The sequence below is a fragment of the Sceloporus occidentalis genome, unplaced genomic scaffold (genome assembly GCF_023333645.1).
Source record: "Sceloporus occidentalis isolate IW3139 unplaced genomic scaffold, rSceOcc1.0.p SCAF_5, whole genome shotgun sequence".
In the NCBI taxonomy this organism is placed as follows: domain Eukaryota; kingdom Metazoa; phylum Chordata; class Lepidosauria; order Squamata; family Phrynosomatidae; genus Sceloporus; species Sceloporus occidentalis.
The window spans coordinates 188,342,392-188,357,474 of NW_028316985.1; the positions used below are offsets into that span (position 1 = coordinate 188,342,392).

The window sequence follows — 15,083 nt, forward strand, 5'->3', positions numbered from 1 at the left end:
GTTTTGCTGCTGTGGCTCTGGGCAACTCCTTCATTGCATCTGTTCCACACCCAAAAAATTGGAACATACAGAATAAGCTGTTTCAGCATGTAAGGAAAACAAATGCCCCTCATATGCACATTGAGACGCCACAGAAAAACAATTGGATGCCGCTTGTATGCTTTTTACAAGATGGTCATGTCTTTCCAACTTGGGGACATCCTGGCGACAGAGCCAGGCCGCAGCTGGACTCCAGGAGGGCATTGAGCCCCAGCTGGGAAGCAGTTGGGGGGTGGGCTGTGCCTGCTGCTGTTTGGGCAGCCTGGCACCCTGGGTAGGGGCTTGTATCACAAGGCAGAAAAGGCCAGGGGCCCCAGAGAGTGACTGCTGCTCCTGTCCCTTCCCAAAGTGGCCTGCCCCTGGCAATGAGGTGTTCTGGCACTTAGCTGCCTCTCTTGGCAGAGGATTCAAGGACTGAAGCAAACGTCTCTGATGCTTTGCCCACTTTTTCCAGTGCCATGCCACCAAGCAGTCCACTGGCCTGACTGGGAAGCAGAGTCATGGAAGCACAAGGTTGAAAAGGATTCCCAAGGGCCATCTACTCCAACCCTCCATTGGGCAGGAATACACCATCACAGCACTCCTAATAGAGGCTGGATGGCCATCTGTCACGGGATGCTTTGATTAAGAGTTCCTGCATGGCAGAATAGAGTTGGACTGGATAAGGGCCCTTGGGGTCTCTTTCGACTCCAGGATTCTATGGTAGATAGCCAGGAAGCAAGATGGCCCAGTTCAGAACAGTAAAAGGCCCCTCTGAGGAGGGACACCTCCAGCCTGGAGTGAGTAGCTTCTGCTGGCACTGCCAGTCAAAGATAGGAGGGCATTTAAACTATCCTGAGAAGGACCATGATTCAACCTTTACTGGAAGGCCTCCAAAAATGGAATGAGCTTCTGAGGAAGCCCATTCCCATCCATCTCAAAGCAGCGCTTAAAAGGGTTCCTCCTATGATGCTGTGCAGGGAGGCCTTTGGTCTGGGCCAAACATGGCTTGTAGGGTTTTCCAGCTGAGAAGGTGGCAATTCAGAATCCCTGGCGCCAGGAGATGGCGAGGAGCATTGCCTTCCCACCCGATGCTTGGAGGGGACCTGGAGACCCCTCTTAGCCCACCCCAACTCAGAGAGAGCCTCCTTCCCTTAGGAAATACAGACCAGCGCCAAGCCAGCCCTGCTTGCCTTTGCTACCCTGGAGCCCACAAGAGCCAACTTCCACTCAGGTGCACAATACAAAAAAAGGCTTTTATTAAAGGTTAAAACAGTCCAATACTGAAGTGTGTAAGAAAAGGGTGAGGATGGCTAGGCCCAGCTCACAGTGGTTAGAAACGTGGGTTCACGCGGTCCACAAGAAGACCCCCACGTGACCCAGAAGCCCTTCAGAACAGCGAGGGCCAAGAGGAGCCCCCGCTCTGGGTTAGGTTTGTGCTTGGCTGAAGTTTAGGGTTTGATTTTTTAGGGGAATGGAACGTGGACTAGAAAAAAGTGTAAAAACCTTTTCATAGATAGGCGTGTGTGTGTGTGTGTGTGTGTGTGCAGATTTGCTAGAGAGGGGGGCTTGGAGCCCCTTCCCTCGCTCTGAAGCACACCCAACAACTCCTTCCCTTAATGCACCGAGGTGTGTAAGTAAAGGGGGGAGCACTCCAGACCAGCCCCCTACCCCGCCTTTTGAGGGCCATTTTGGGGAAGAGGCTTGTGTTGTGTCCAAGGCACAGAGAGAGGCAGGCGGGTGGGAGGGGATCCCACACTGCGCACACACGGCAGCCCCCCCCCCAGCAAACAAGCACAAAAAGGAAGCAACTTCTACACCTAGATGCCTTCGAAGACATTCTCTACACCCCCCCCCTCAGCAGGCAGGGCCCCATTCCCCCATGCAGCCCACCCCTCACTGACTGACTCCGTAAAGCGCCCCACGGTTCCCCCACTCCCACTCCCCCCCATCACACGGTTCAGCAATTCTTCCCAGACCATCTGGGTCCCCCCAAAAGGAGATCCAGACCAAAACACCCCACAAAGCAGCCAGCTGGCTGCAGGTCCCACACTCCCCACCTTCCGTCCCGCCTGCCCCCCAATTCACAGCCCCCAGCTCCACACCACCAGCCTCCCTTCCATCACCAAAATACTGCTAAGGTCAGAGGTAGCAACTAGAGAGAGAGATGGTTTGGGGCCCAGCTTCACAAGCAGAGCAGGTACGTAAACAACAAGAGAAGGCATGGCAGCAAGAGGCACAGACCTGGCAGCCCCAGGGGTGTATAGGGGTCTCTTTTGGGGGGCAGGGAGAGGTTGTAAACAAGGCAGACGCCCCTCCTGGCCACACACCTGACAGTCAAGGGGGTGACAGGTCTCCCCTTGCCCAGGGAGGAATCCATCGACCAGCCAGAGCCCTTGCCAGCAAAGGCACGGACAGGACGGTGGATCACCCCCCCTTACCTCCCCCCACAGCAATAGGGGAGGCACTCAGGAGATGTGGCTGGCATGGTGGGGACGCCAGAAGCACCACTTGCTCCGCGGGTGCTGCTTGCGCAGGGTCTCCTCTTCCAGCTCACGCTCCTTCTGCAGGCGCAGGTAGCGGTCCTCCTCCTTCAGGTACCAGATGGGGGGCCAGCGGTGGCGCTCAAAGTGCGCCTGGTTCTCTGCAATGGGGTGGGTGGGCACAGAGAGAAAGAGAGAAACCGTCTGAGTGGTGCCCCCAAGTGCCCAGCCTTCCTGTGCCACCCTGGCCATTCCTGCACCACTGAGGGCTCCAATGACCCCACGGCAGTGGCCTCCTCCAGCAGAAGGCCTGCTCCCACACACCCCCACATACCCCATGGCATAAGCAACAATGATGGGCTCCCAACAGGAGTTGCTCTGAAACAGGCAACCAGGAAGGAAGGGGAGGATGTGATGCCAGTCAGAGGCACAAAGGGGTAGAAGGCTGGCGGGCCACTTTGGTGCTGTAGGCTACCCAACAACTAGGCCAGGCCAAGCCCAACAAGATGACCACAAGGCCCCTGGACACAAATGCTAAGCTAATCCCACCTTCCCAGGTCCATTTTGGGATGGAAAAGTAGAGGTGACGGGTGCATAGACAGTTGTCTCCTTAAAACTCTGCCTGCAGCCCCTCCTTTATCCTCCCAGTCCAATGGACAGTGGGTGGGCCGCAGACCCCTGCCCTGTCCCAAGCACTGAGGCCCAGCCCTTACCTGGAGACATGCACTTCATCTCGCGGGGGAACCGGCGGCAGACGCTGTTGTAGTTGGTGCAGAGATAGTGGAGGCACCAGGCGGCCAGCTGGCGGGCATTGTGGAACTGTGGGGAGGAAGTGGTGGCTGTGAGGAGCAAGGCAGGAGGAAGAGCAGGTGGAACATGCCCACTGCTACCCTTGTGGCTGATCGCAGCCGTGGATCTCCTCTCCCACCATCGCCAGAGAGAGCGGGACTCCCTTCCTTGGGCAGTCCTAGTCCACTAACACTGCACTGGAGACGAGGAGGAAGGACAACAAGGCAGCCCGTCCAACGGCCCAGGTTCTTCCCCAGCAGCATCATGCGCCCATGCTCCTATGTCCAGAAACACCTCCCCCCATAGCCCCCGCGGATCACCTGCCTCCAGAAGTATGCCTTTGGGTTGGACACCCAGTAGGAACCAAGATGGTCATGCTCCCAGAGGCTAAGCCATACCTGTGTCATCTCCAGATAAAGAATGACCTGGGCGTCTATTTCCACCTGCTGTAGGCTGGCATGCACAAGCTCATCCACTGCGTACTGCTCTGGGGAACAGACCGGAACAGGACCTCAGGTGGGCAAGGGGGACACACTGGCTGGCTGGCAAGCCTCCCTTCTGACTTGGAAGCCATATTACCCCACTGCGTAGCATGTCAGGGTTGTATTTTTTGGGAGGAGTGTACTTTTGCGCACAGCCAATCATACCAGCAGGCCTCCTGAGCAGGTTCAATGGCTCAGGACTTGTCCTAGTCTTTCGTTCCCCCCCTGAAGCTAATGTCCCCCACCCATCCACTTGCTGTGCTGCTGGTGAGCCAAAACAAGGCCCTGGAGCACATCATCGATTGCAGGGACGCAGCGTCCCCACAGCCCCAGCTATCTTATTGGCGGCTTATGTAAGAGGCCTCTAGGCGGGGAGTGGACGGATGGGTTGGTCAGCTAGCGAGTGGCAGGGCTGCTGTGTGCCAGAGCCTTCACAGCCCACCATCACCCCTCGGTCCTGGTCGGCTGGGCCCACGGACTCACCAGTCAGGGCCTGCAAGCGGGTCAGGCAGAGGCGGTTGGTGAGCACCAGCAGCTCCATGGCGTCCAGGTCTGGCGTGGGCACAAAGAGGCCCGTGTAGAGGAAGTCCAGCACCGCGCGGAGGCAGGCACAGTTGGTACCCGGCAGAGGGACCTGGAGAGAAGGAAAAGTGCTGAAGCCACTGTCCACCAATCCCCCAATTCTCCCTTGCTGTACATCCAGCCCAACAAAGCAAAGGATCCCTAGCAATAACCCCTACTCTCAACTCTGCCAGCTCATTCTCCCTCTCATTGCTGGGAACTGCTTTGGATCTCAACCTCCTGGAAGGTGGAAGCCATTTCTCTCAGATCTGGGAGGATGGTACTCAAAGGCAGTTCACTCTGCACATGTTCAGAAACATTATACTGCTCTGCCAGCTCCACAGCTGGTGATTGGCTGCACTCCAGGGAAAGGAGAGTCATGGAAGGGGGAGTTGACTGTTTTTATCCGACAGAGATCCTCCTGCCAAAAGCCAAACAATTGGGTGTGGAAGGAAGGAAGAGCAAGTAGGGGGGGAAGGAGGAAGAAGCTAGCGAAGAGGAGGAGGCAGGCGGGGGAGGCTTCCTGGCTCCTTTGCCCGGCTTGGCTGCAGCCATGGCCCGCGTGATCCCTTGGAGGAGGAGGAGGAGGCCCAATTTATCTCAGGGGCCTGGGAGACTGGGGCCGCCCCTCCCCTGCAAAGGCCTGCAGCCACTGGCTGGGGAGAGCATTCCTGGGACCAGCTGGCCTCCAGCCTGCCAAAAAAGAGGGTCCAAAAGAGCTGCACTAGGCAGCAGCAGCAGCAGCAGCAGGAGGAAGAGGTGGTGGTGGGGGGACAATGGTGGGGAAGAGGAAAGCCCAGTATGCACCACCCCACAGGAGCTGTGCAACCTAATCCTGTGCCTGACCCTCTTTGCAACTCAATGCCTTTGACCTGCCATGCCCACCGACTCGGTGCCAACACGGCTAGGATTCCCCCCACAGGACCTTTTCACCCACAAGAGACTTCCCAGCCAGCTAAGCCCTCCTTCCTGTGAGACGGCGGTCTGCCCTCCATGCCACTTGAATCCCCATCAGTGCTCCCCACACTCCGTCCTCACCTGCCCCATGGGCTCCTGCAATGGCATGCAGGGAAAGACGGGGAGAAGAGACCCCCCTAGGGCAGCTTCCAGGATGGTTTGGCGGCACATCACCACCACCCCCAGACCTCATTGTGTCCTCCAGTGACTATCCCTGGAGGCCCTGCCTGCAAGAGGTTTTCCCCTGTGAGAGCAAGGTCCAGGCCTCAGAAACGTCCTGAGAGCTGTGGCAGGAGGACCTCCACCTCCATCTCCCTATATAGAAGCCCCAAACTTCCAGGAGACCAGCAGGGACTTTTCAATGGAGGAACGACTTAGGGAGCTGGGGATGTTTAGCCTGGAGAAAAGAAGGTTAAGAGGTGATATGATAGCCCTGTTTAAATATTTGAAAGGATGTCATATTGAGGAGGGAGCAAGCTTGTTTTCTGCTGCTCCAGAGAACAGGACCCGGAACAATGGATGCAAGCTACAGGAAAAGAGATTCCACCTGAACATTAGGAGGAACTTCCTGACAGTAAGGGCTGTTCGGCAGTGGAATGCACTTCCTCGGAAGGTGATAGAGTCTCCTTCCTTGGAGGTCTTTAAACAGAGGCTGGATGGCCATCTGTCAGGGATGCTTTGATTTGGATTTCCTGCATGGCAGGGGGTTGGACTGGATGGCCCTAGTGGTCTCTTCCAACTCTACGATTCTATGATTCTATGATTCAACACTTAAAATCAGAAGGGGCCCTCGGAAAGAGAGGAATTCCTCCAGCAACACCATGAGATGTCAGCTGGATGGGAGACTGAACTGTGAAGAGAGACTCTCCCCAGGAAAGAGAGCCTGCATGTGGCCAAAAAGGTCAGTCTGCCCCAGCAGTCCTTCCCAGCCCAGCATAGCTGTATCTGAGCCCCTGGAATAGTTCCTCCTCCTGTTTCCTGGGGAGGATCCAGTCCCCCCTCCCTTGACACTTCCTCCTTGCCTCACCTCAGCAGCGCAACTCTCCTGGAAGGTGCCGCCAAACATGGCCACCATGAAGTCACACCCTGCAAGGAGCAGCGGCTTGTGCGCCGGCACTGATCCATCATCCACCACAAAGACCACATCTACAAGGGAGCAGAAATGAAGCGTGGAGAGGGCTGATCAAGAAGGACATGACCTCTGCTGAGCCCAAAGATCCAAGGCCAGACCAAGTCTCCCCCCACCAGGCCAGCTGTGGGCCCAGGGCCAACCAAGCGCCTCCCCCAACCACCTGCCCTCAGTCAGGCACCCCTTTGGCCAGCCTACCTGCAAAGGTGCCCTTGGTCAGACACTCCTTGATCCGGTTGGCCCGGCGGACATGGAAGGCCTTGGTGATTTCGCGGTTCATGAAGCTCTCCTTGTTGAGCATATTGGCCACCATCATGCGCAGGTCAAAGACTTCCAGCAGCTCAGCGATGGTGGCCACCTGCATGAGGTCGGCCCGATGCTGCTCCAGGCGGCCCGTGTACAGGTATTTCAGCACTGCCCGGAAGGGGCTGGGCTGCACCAGCCCATCCAGGTAGACCGCAGTCATGGGCCTCTCCCACTGCGTCACTGGGTCACGCACCACCTCTGGCCCCATGCTGATGAAGCCCCGCCCCCAGCCGGACAGCTCCCGGGCCGCTGGGGCCAGACGCAGTGGGTCATCGCTCTGCGAGGTCCGGAGAGAGGCTGCCATGGCCCCCGGGGGTCCCCTGTCGGCAGCATCCAAGCTTTTCGTCCTTCCGGCAGGCTCCTTGGCCCCTCCGGCCACCTCGCCCCCCAAGTCCAGCATGAAGAGGTCATAGAATTTGGAGCATGAAGTGGCGAGGTAGACGCGGTGGGCAAAGACACGGTGGCCCCCTTGGAGATAGAAGACAACATCGGCGCAAAGGGGCTGGTGGAAGAGGGCAGTGGGGTCCCGGCCTTCCTCAGGCAGCGGCTCCGGGATGTGGATGATGGGTGGAGGTGGCTTCGGGGGAAGGAAGGGGGCCTGCAGCAAGGGCCGCTGGGTCTTCTTGAGGTGGGACTTCCAAAACTGGAGGTGGCGCCGGGAGATGAGGGCGGCTCGGATGGCGTTGTCGAAGACGTCCTTAATGCCGAACTGGGCCACCACGCTGGTCTCATAGTAAGGGATGCCCAGCTCTTTGGCCACCTCGTGCCCATATTCAGGGGGCAGGATGTCCGAAGGCTTGATGGGCCTGGAGGGGAAAATGGAAAAGAAAGGAATGGCTGGCCCAAGGAGAGTCTTCTGGAGAAACCTTATTGGGGGCAAAGACCCTTCTAGGAGACACAATTATAACTCTACGATTCCTCTTCCACTACCATGGCACCATCCTATGGATTGCTAGGATTTGTAGACTGGTGAGCCACTGGAGCTCTCCGGCTGAGATGCTAAATGCCCACCCTAAACTGCAAATCCCAGATTGCACAAAACAGAGCAAAGTGGACTAAAGGGCCCAAAGAGAGAAGGGGGCCGGACCGCCACCCACCCTGGTGTCCTCTGGAGGCCAAGTGGGGAAAAAGTCTCTTTGCTAAAGCCAATGGAGCCTAATTGATTTCCTCCAGTTATGCACACACAGGTGGCTTTAAATTGCCTTGGGCTTTCTTAATGTGTTTTCCAGCTGTCTTGTCACAAATGCTAAATGGCTCACTACACCTTCCAGAGTCTCCCTTCCAAAACCAAAAGCGTCCCGCCACCAGCACCCAGAAGGAAGGCCGGCTGGCCACTACAGACAGAGACCCCTTACTTGGCCAGTGGGCGCCGGGCACGGTTGACGGCCTCGAGGTCAGCATAGCGGAGGTCCAGCTGGCACCCCACCAGCACAATGGGTGTCCGTGGGCAGAAGTGCTTGATCTCAGGGTACCACACGCTCTTGACATGCTTCAGGGAGTTTGGGTTGGCCAGGGAGAAACAGAGCACCACAACATCTGACCTGCGGAGGAAAAGGAAGGTCAGTGGGCAGGAGAGCAAAGGACATTGCACGCCTCCCCCCCCCCCCCGCCCCAGGCTGCAGCTCCTTGCAAATGTGGCCCATGCCCATCTCTGGAGGACAGGATGGAGGCAAGGGCCAAAAGAAGCCAGGCAGCATCCTCACACATTCAGTGTTCCATGGGTCCAGAACCCCCTGAGCCAGAGACCCCCACCCTACACGACTGAGGCCAGCTGCATTGCCAACTGGGATCCATTGACTGCCCCCCAGAGACCTTTCGTTGGTCAAGCAAGCAATGACCCCTGTCCCTGCACCCGCAGGAGGTTGGGGGCAACCGGTCAGAGATCTGTGGGACAAAAGACCCCCAGCTCTGGGGCACACACTCCTTGTCCGCCATGCACTCACCACCTCCACAGGACTTTAGCAGGGATTATCAGCAGGATCTGGGAATGTGCTGGCTTTCAAGGGTCAGAAAAGCTTCAAAGGGAAGTGGAAGAATGGGGGGGGGGGGAATTCCTCTGTCCAGCATCCAGCCTGGCCACCTTGTGCCAAGGGACCCTCCCTGAGCCTGGCAAAGTGCCGCCTGTGGAGTGCCATTGGCTGTGGAGGGAGAGGGGCTCCTCTGCAGGAAGACCCCCCTCATCCCTTGGTGGGCTTTGCCCAAAGGGTCAGTTGCCCCCTCCCTCCCTGGGACAGCTGCAGCCGCAGAAAACCCCTGCCTCCGCCCCCCCCCCCTGTTCTCCCCACGGCTGGGACTGACTCCATCCATCAGTCGATAACATTGAGCTGTTTTGCCGAACACTGGCCGGCTGTCCAGCTGTGAGGGGCTCAGTTCTCTTGCCCTCCCCCCCCCCCACTTGTCAGGAGGAATGTTTGGCCAAGTTACTGTCTTGTGGGAGTAACTTGGCCAGCAGAGAGAAGGGCATTTGCCCAGCCAGTCCCCCCCTCCAGCATCAACATCAGCACCCCCTGCTTTGGGGGTGTCTGAAGGGTCTGCATTGAGGAGGGGGCTGCCATGGCCCCCCAGGCGGGTCCCAACCTCCCCGCCCCCTCACCTTCCGTAGGCGAAGCGGCGGTCTTTGTGGTGGTCGCCGAAGGTGTCCCAGAGCCGGAGGGAGATGCTCACTTCGTCCACCACGTCCCGGGAGCGCTCCAGCACCTGCGAGGGAGGACAAATGGGGGTCAGGGGTCCAGGGGAGGGGCTTCACACCGCTGCCCCATCCCTATGCCATGAGGGTCGGTGGCCCTTGTGGGTGGGGAGGGGCTTCTCCTTTTGTCCCCTCCCTCCCTCCTTCCCCTGGCCCCTCTCCCCCCAACCCACCTCCTGGCAAACCCTGCCCTGGTCAATAGCCAGACGGTGGGGGGCGGGGGTGAGTGGGGAGGGGGCTTCTCTTTCCCCCTCCCTCCCTGGCCCCCCACCCATCCACCCACCGCCCCCAGCCCCCTCCTGGCAGACCCTGAACTGGTTAACAGCCCGGAGGGTGGGGAGGGGTCTTCTCCTTCCTTTCTCCCCTGGATCCTTGACCCACCCCCACCTAAGGACCCCTCCTCATTAGCCACCGCCTGGCAAACCCTGCCCTGGTCAATAGCCAGAGGGTGGGGGGTGGGGGGTGAGTGGGGAGGGGGCTTCTCTTTTCCCCCCCTCCCTCCCTGGGCCCTGACCCACCCAGAGACCCCTCCCCAAGCCCAGGCGGGGGAGGGGGCTTCTCCTTGGGGGGTTTCCCCATGGCAGACCCACCTCCTGGCAGACGCGGTACTGGTCGATGGCCCAGACGGTGGGGACGTGGGTGGCCAGCAGCTGGTAGTGCGAGAGGGTGGCGTTGCAGGCGCGGGCGCAGACCAGGCGGGTCTTGCCCACGGCGTTGTCGCCCACCACCACGCACTTGATCGTCTCCACGTTCGGCCGCTCCCACTCCGCCTCCGCCTCCATCCTCCGCCGGGGACCCCGCGCCCTGCTGCCGCCGCCGCCGCCGCCGCCGCCGCCGCCGGAGCTCCGGGGTCACCCTCGGCGCCGAGGCACCCATCCCATCCTCCGTCCGCTGCTCGGCCCTCTGCCCCCGCCGACGCCACGCCCCCGGACACGCCCACCGCCACGCCCCTCGCCTGGGGCCTCGCCCGAACGGAGGCACACAGCGCACACGTCCGCCGCCGCCCGGCCACGCCCACCGCCACGCCCACCGCCCGCGCGGCCAATGGCGACGAGGACACGCCCACTCCGAGCAGGACAAAGGAGCCCAGGGCCGGGAAGCCAGCGGTCAGTGGCCGGAGGGGCCTCGAGGCCTCCCTCCTTCCTTCCTTCTCGGGAGGAGCGACCAGTGGGGCTCTGCAGCATCTTTATCAGTGACTTGGATGAAGGAGCGGAAGGCATGCTTCTCCGATGCGCAGAGGAGACCAAACTAAGGGGAGCAGCTAATCCTCCGGAGGACAGGAGCAAGGTTCAGAAGGGCCTGAATAGACTGGGAAGTCAAGATGGAGAACTGCCAGGCAGTGCAGCTCCGGCGGAAGAACGAGATGCAGAGAGACAGGATGATGGGGGACAGGTTCTGACCTAGAAAGCCCTGAAGGGTCTGGGGGCAAGAGGTGCAAAAGGCCCACCCTTGTCCCACAATCCTGGGCTGGGAAGGACCCAAAGCAGGGCCTGGGCAGAGTGGCCCCTGGCTCTCCCTCCCGAGTTTCTCTCTGGCAGCTCAAGTTGGTGCTTTGCCTGGAAGTGACTCCATGGAAGGCATGCCAAGCTGCTCTTGCTCGCAGGAAGTTCTTCCTGAGGCTGAGGGGGATCTTTCACTGGAGCTTCCATCCCTGGCCCCGTTGGGACCTAGTCTCTGGAGCAGCAGAAAACAAGCTTCCTCCTCCTCAATAGGGCCTCCCTTCAAGTGTTTCAACAGGGCTCTCCTATCAGCTCTTGACCTTCTCTTCTCAGGCTAAACATCCCCAGCAATTCCCTCAGTCTCTCCTCGTAGGGCTCCATGGTTCCCAGGCCCTTCATCGTTTTAATCATCCTCCTTTGGACACATGGCTCCAGTCTCTCAGCATCCTTTTTTAACTGTGGTGCCCAGAACTGGACACGGTCTTATTCCAGGAGAGGTCCGACCAAAGCAGAATAGAGGGGCTCTATGACTTCCCTTGATCTAGACACTAGGCTTCTATTGATGCAGCCTAGGATCGCATTGGCCTTGTTAGCTGCCGCATCACACTTTTGACTCATGTTCAATTTATGGTCTACTTGGACTCCCAGATCCCTTTCAGAGAGATAAGTCTCCTGAAGCCAAGGGTCCTCCATCCTAGATCTGTGGGTTTCATTTTTTTGCTATGTGTTGAAGTTCATTTTGTTGGTTTTGGCCCAACCTTCTAATCTCTTAAAGTCATTTTGAATCTTGATCCTGTCCTCTGGAGTATTAGCCATTTTTCTTAATTTGGTGTCATCTGCAAATTTGATAAGGTTGCCCCTATTTCTGTCATCCAAGTCATTGATAAAGATGTTGAATAGCCCTGGGCAATACAGGGCTGGGATGGTGCGCCGTCTTGCAATGCTCCTGGCCTTCTCAGGTTGCTCCTCTCCGTTTGTCTGAGCTGAGAAAGAAAGCAGCTGTGGCTCCTGGCAGAAGAGGAATGATGGAGGAGCAGGAAGAGGAAGAGGAAGGCAGGGAGAAGACCCCTTTTGCTCCTCCTTTCCTCCTCTTCTGGGCAAGAATGGGGCAGCTCTGTCCACGGAAAGTCTGGAGCTGACCTGGGAGCCGGCAAAGGATGGCAGAAGGTGCCAACTAGCGCATTTATTTCAGTATTCCGCCCATGAAAAGGATTTTGTTTGAAGGAGATATTCAGCTGCACAAATCCTCCCCCTCCAAGAAACCACGAAAAAGTAAAAAGACCCAACAAGGATTCAAAGCCAGTCGTCGTTTCTTAAAGGGGAGGCTGCCAGTGCCCCATTTCCCCAGCCTCAACAAGGGAAGGCAAGGCTCCTTCCTCCTCCCCACCTTTCATCTCTGGCAGTTTCTCCTTAGAAATTAGTCCCTCTTACTATCTGCTTTGTGTGAGTTGGGTGCCTTCTTCAAGTCATTTGGGACACTTGGCAACCCTAAGGCCAACGTATCCTGGGGCTTTCTTGGCAAGATTTGTTCAGATGGGGGTTGCCATTGCCATCCTCTGGGCCGAGAGAGTGTGACCCAATGGGTTTCCGTAGCCAAGCAGGGACTCGAACCCTGGTCTCCAGAGCCACAGTCCAGCACTGAAAGTACACCTTGTTGGCTCACCTTGTTACCTACCAAAGGACAGCAATTCCATACAGAAGAAAGCTGGGACGCATGTGGCCCAGCAACACCAATGTGCTCAGAATGGCAATCTCTATTCAGGAAGGATTCAGAAGCCAGGAGTCTGCAGCAGTTTGCTTTTGCCTGAGCCTCCTGGGAAAGGCCTGGCCCTGCCCTCTTCTCCTCTCTTTCCTGCGGAGTCTAATGAGCGCAAACTGCTTTTGCATTCTGGACTCTGTTTGTGGCAATGGAAGGAAGCTGAGGGCAAAAGGGGCAAAGCGGGAAGAGCAGGGAAACCGGGACAGTTTAAAAGCAGGCAAAAAAGTGGGACCACGGGGGACTAGCCGGGACCATAGCTGCCAAGCGGGACAGATGGAGGGCATGCCATTCCGCTTATGAATCCGGTTTGTTAAGGAGTCTTGGTGCCTTAATTAACAGGGTAATCTGTTGGCGCCTGTCCTGCCTCCGTCGGTCTCAGCCCAGTGATGCCTCTCACACAAAGGAAAGGGCCAGGATTCCTGAGACCGGTCTGGCTCCAGGGGAAAAATGGGCTTCTCCTGATTTCACCAAGATTTCCTGATAAAGCACAACCATTTGTGTGGTTTGTCATCATCTCACGTGCGCAGCTTCACTCCCCTTTTCCCAGCAACATGCAACTGGTTTCCAAGCTGCATGCTTTTCCCCGTTCATTTCCCCACAAATGAAACAACCCCCAAAATAAGTTTGCAAACAGGGTGATCAGGTGCCAAACCCATTTCCCAAAGCTTTGCCTTGCGATCCTCTCCTCCCCCAGAAGCAAAGGGGGCTCAGGCTGTTGTGCTTTGAGTGTGCGCAAGTGTGCCAATGGGGAACAACGGCCCCTGTGGGTCTGCCAAGGGGGCCCCGTGGGTCTGCCGGGGGAACCGGTTCCTTGGGGTGGGATGCGGTGTTGCACCAAAGGCAAGCTCCTATCTTCCTATCTTCTTTCTTGACTGTCCAGCTCTCACATCCATCCATGGTATTAGGGAATACGATGGCTTGGATGATTCTGACTTTTGTGCTCAGTTGTATATCCTTGCATTTTAGGATCTTTTCTAGTTCTTCCATAGCTACTCTCCCCATTCTTAATCTTCTTCTGATTTCCTGGCTGCAGTCTCCATTTCTATCCCTCTTTGATCCCAGGGATGGGAACTCCTTTACTGTTTCTGTTTCCTCGTTGTCTAGGCTGAATTTGGGGTCAGTGGGGACCCTGAGAGTAAAGCAGGTCTTGTGGCCGCCTGAGGACAGGAGGCTGCCTCTGGAGTTGCCCCAAACTCTCTGGCCGGCAGCTCATTTTCCGCTCTGTCCACTCGCCTGGTCACCTGACTCCGTTCAATATTTATAGCGCCAAGTGGTGTCAACGCGGGATGGCTGGAGCCCAAACCTGGCATGGGTACACCAGGAGCCTCCTGGCTGCAAGCAAAAGAGATGATTCACACAGCCCTGATTCCCCACATACTAAACCCGCTACCCTTTGCTATCTCTGGGAGTTTCCCCCACAAACGTTTCAGGAGCTGAATGTCTTTTGCAGGATCACGCGGATGCCACCCTGCCCTGAGCGCGCCTGGTCTTGTTCTGGTTTTGGGAGCCAAAACAGGGATAGGCTTTGAACAGGAGACATACCACCATTCAGTCCAAGGAAAAGCACCCTGTCTGGTGCCATCATGGCTGCTAGGCAGAGCTGACCACAACAGGCTCCGGTGGCCCAACTGGGTGACCTGGCCAAAGGGCAGCTCCCCGTCTTCCCCCATTTCCCATCTTGCCTGGTTTCAGCATCTTGGCAGAGCTAAGTCTGAAGAGTCCTGGAGCGAGAGGCCAGCAATCGTCCTTCATTGCCAGCTATACTGACCAGAGCCAATGGGAGCTGCAGTCCAAACCGCCTTGGGCTGAATTCGGCCAGAAAAGCTGGGTTCAGCCTAAATTCTCCATTTAGGCCACACACACACAAAAAAAAAACCCCAAACAAACCCCCAATTCACACTTATAGGATAGTGGATACTTGACAGCCACAGTACATAAGAAAAGGACCTTGGAATTATCGTTGATTATAAATTGAACATGAGCCAGCAGCGTCATGCTGCAGCAAAAAAGGCAAATAATGTCATTACTAGAAGCTATTTCCAACCAAATTGAGTGATAGTTCCCTTATATCCTGTGCTGGTCAGGCCTCATCTGGCATCCTGCGTTCAGCTTTAGGCACCTTGTTTTAAGAAGGATAGAGACAAGTTGGAGCAAGTTCAGAGAAGGGCAACAAAGATAATAAGAAGTGTGGAAGATAAAACGTATGAGGAGGGGCTGAAGGATCTGGGAAAGTCCATCTTGGTGGTGGCATGATAGCCCTCTTTCAGTGCCTTAAGAGTTGCTTTTGTGGGCTTTTCGGGCTCTGTGTCCATGTTCTAGAATGCTTCCTTCCTAAACACGGCCACATAGGCCGAAAAACCCACAGAAAACTCTGGATGCCAGCCATGAAAGCCTCCAACCACCTTAAGAGTTGCTCCGGAGAGGAGCAGAGAGGAGGGTGCAGAGAGCAGGACTAATGGGTTTAAGTTACAGGA

At 57.0% G+C, this 15,083-nt stretch overlaps 1 protein-coding gene across 2 annotated transcripts; it reads right to left on the minus strand.

Annotated features, from left to right (window-relative positions):
- Window positions 1-1,986: 1,986 nt before the first annotated feature.
- Window positions 1,987-10,230, minus strand: LOC149313341 (rho-related BTB domain-containing protein 2-like). Of its 2 annotated transcripts, XM_089526490.1 has the most exons (9): window positions 10,002-10,230; window positions 9,319-9,422; window positions 8,081-8,266; window positions 6,618-7,531; window positions 6,318-6,436; window positions 4,256-4,406; window positions 3,689-3,777; window positions 3,215-3,320; window positions 1,987-2,662 (listed from the first exon to the last, which is right to left on the minus strand). In XM_089526490.1, the coding sequence occupies exons 1-9, from the start codon at window positions 10,191-10,193 to the stop codon at window positions 2,487-2,489; spliced, it is 2,037 nt and encodes a 678-aa protein (XP_089382616.1). In that variant the 5' UTR covers window positions 10,194-10,230; the 3' UTR covers window positions 1,987-2,486. The 2 variants fall into 2 exon arrangements, with proteins under 2 accessions (XP_089382616.1, XP_089382618.1); XM_089526492.1 differs by lacking the exon at window positions 3,689-3,777 and having other exon boundaries at window positions 2,546-2,662.
- Between the last annotated feature and the right edge of the window lie 4,853 nt (window positions 10,231-15,083).

Coding starts and splice junctions, on each gene's coding strand:
- LOC149313341 (XM_089526490.1), bottom strand. CDS start 10,193: ATGGAGGCGGAGGCGGAGTGGGAGCGGCCGAACGTGGAGACGATCAAG. Junction 7,532..8,080: donor GCCCGGCGCCCACTGGCCAA/GTAAGGGGTCTC, acceptor TTTCCCCTCCAG/GCCCATCAAGCCTTCGGACA. Junction 4,407..6,317: donor AGGAGAGTTGCGCTGCTGAG/GTGAGGCAAGGA, acceptor CCTTCTCTCCAG/GTCCCTCTGCCGGGTACCAA.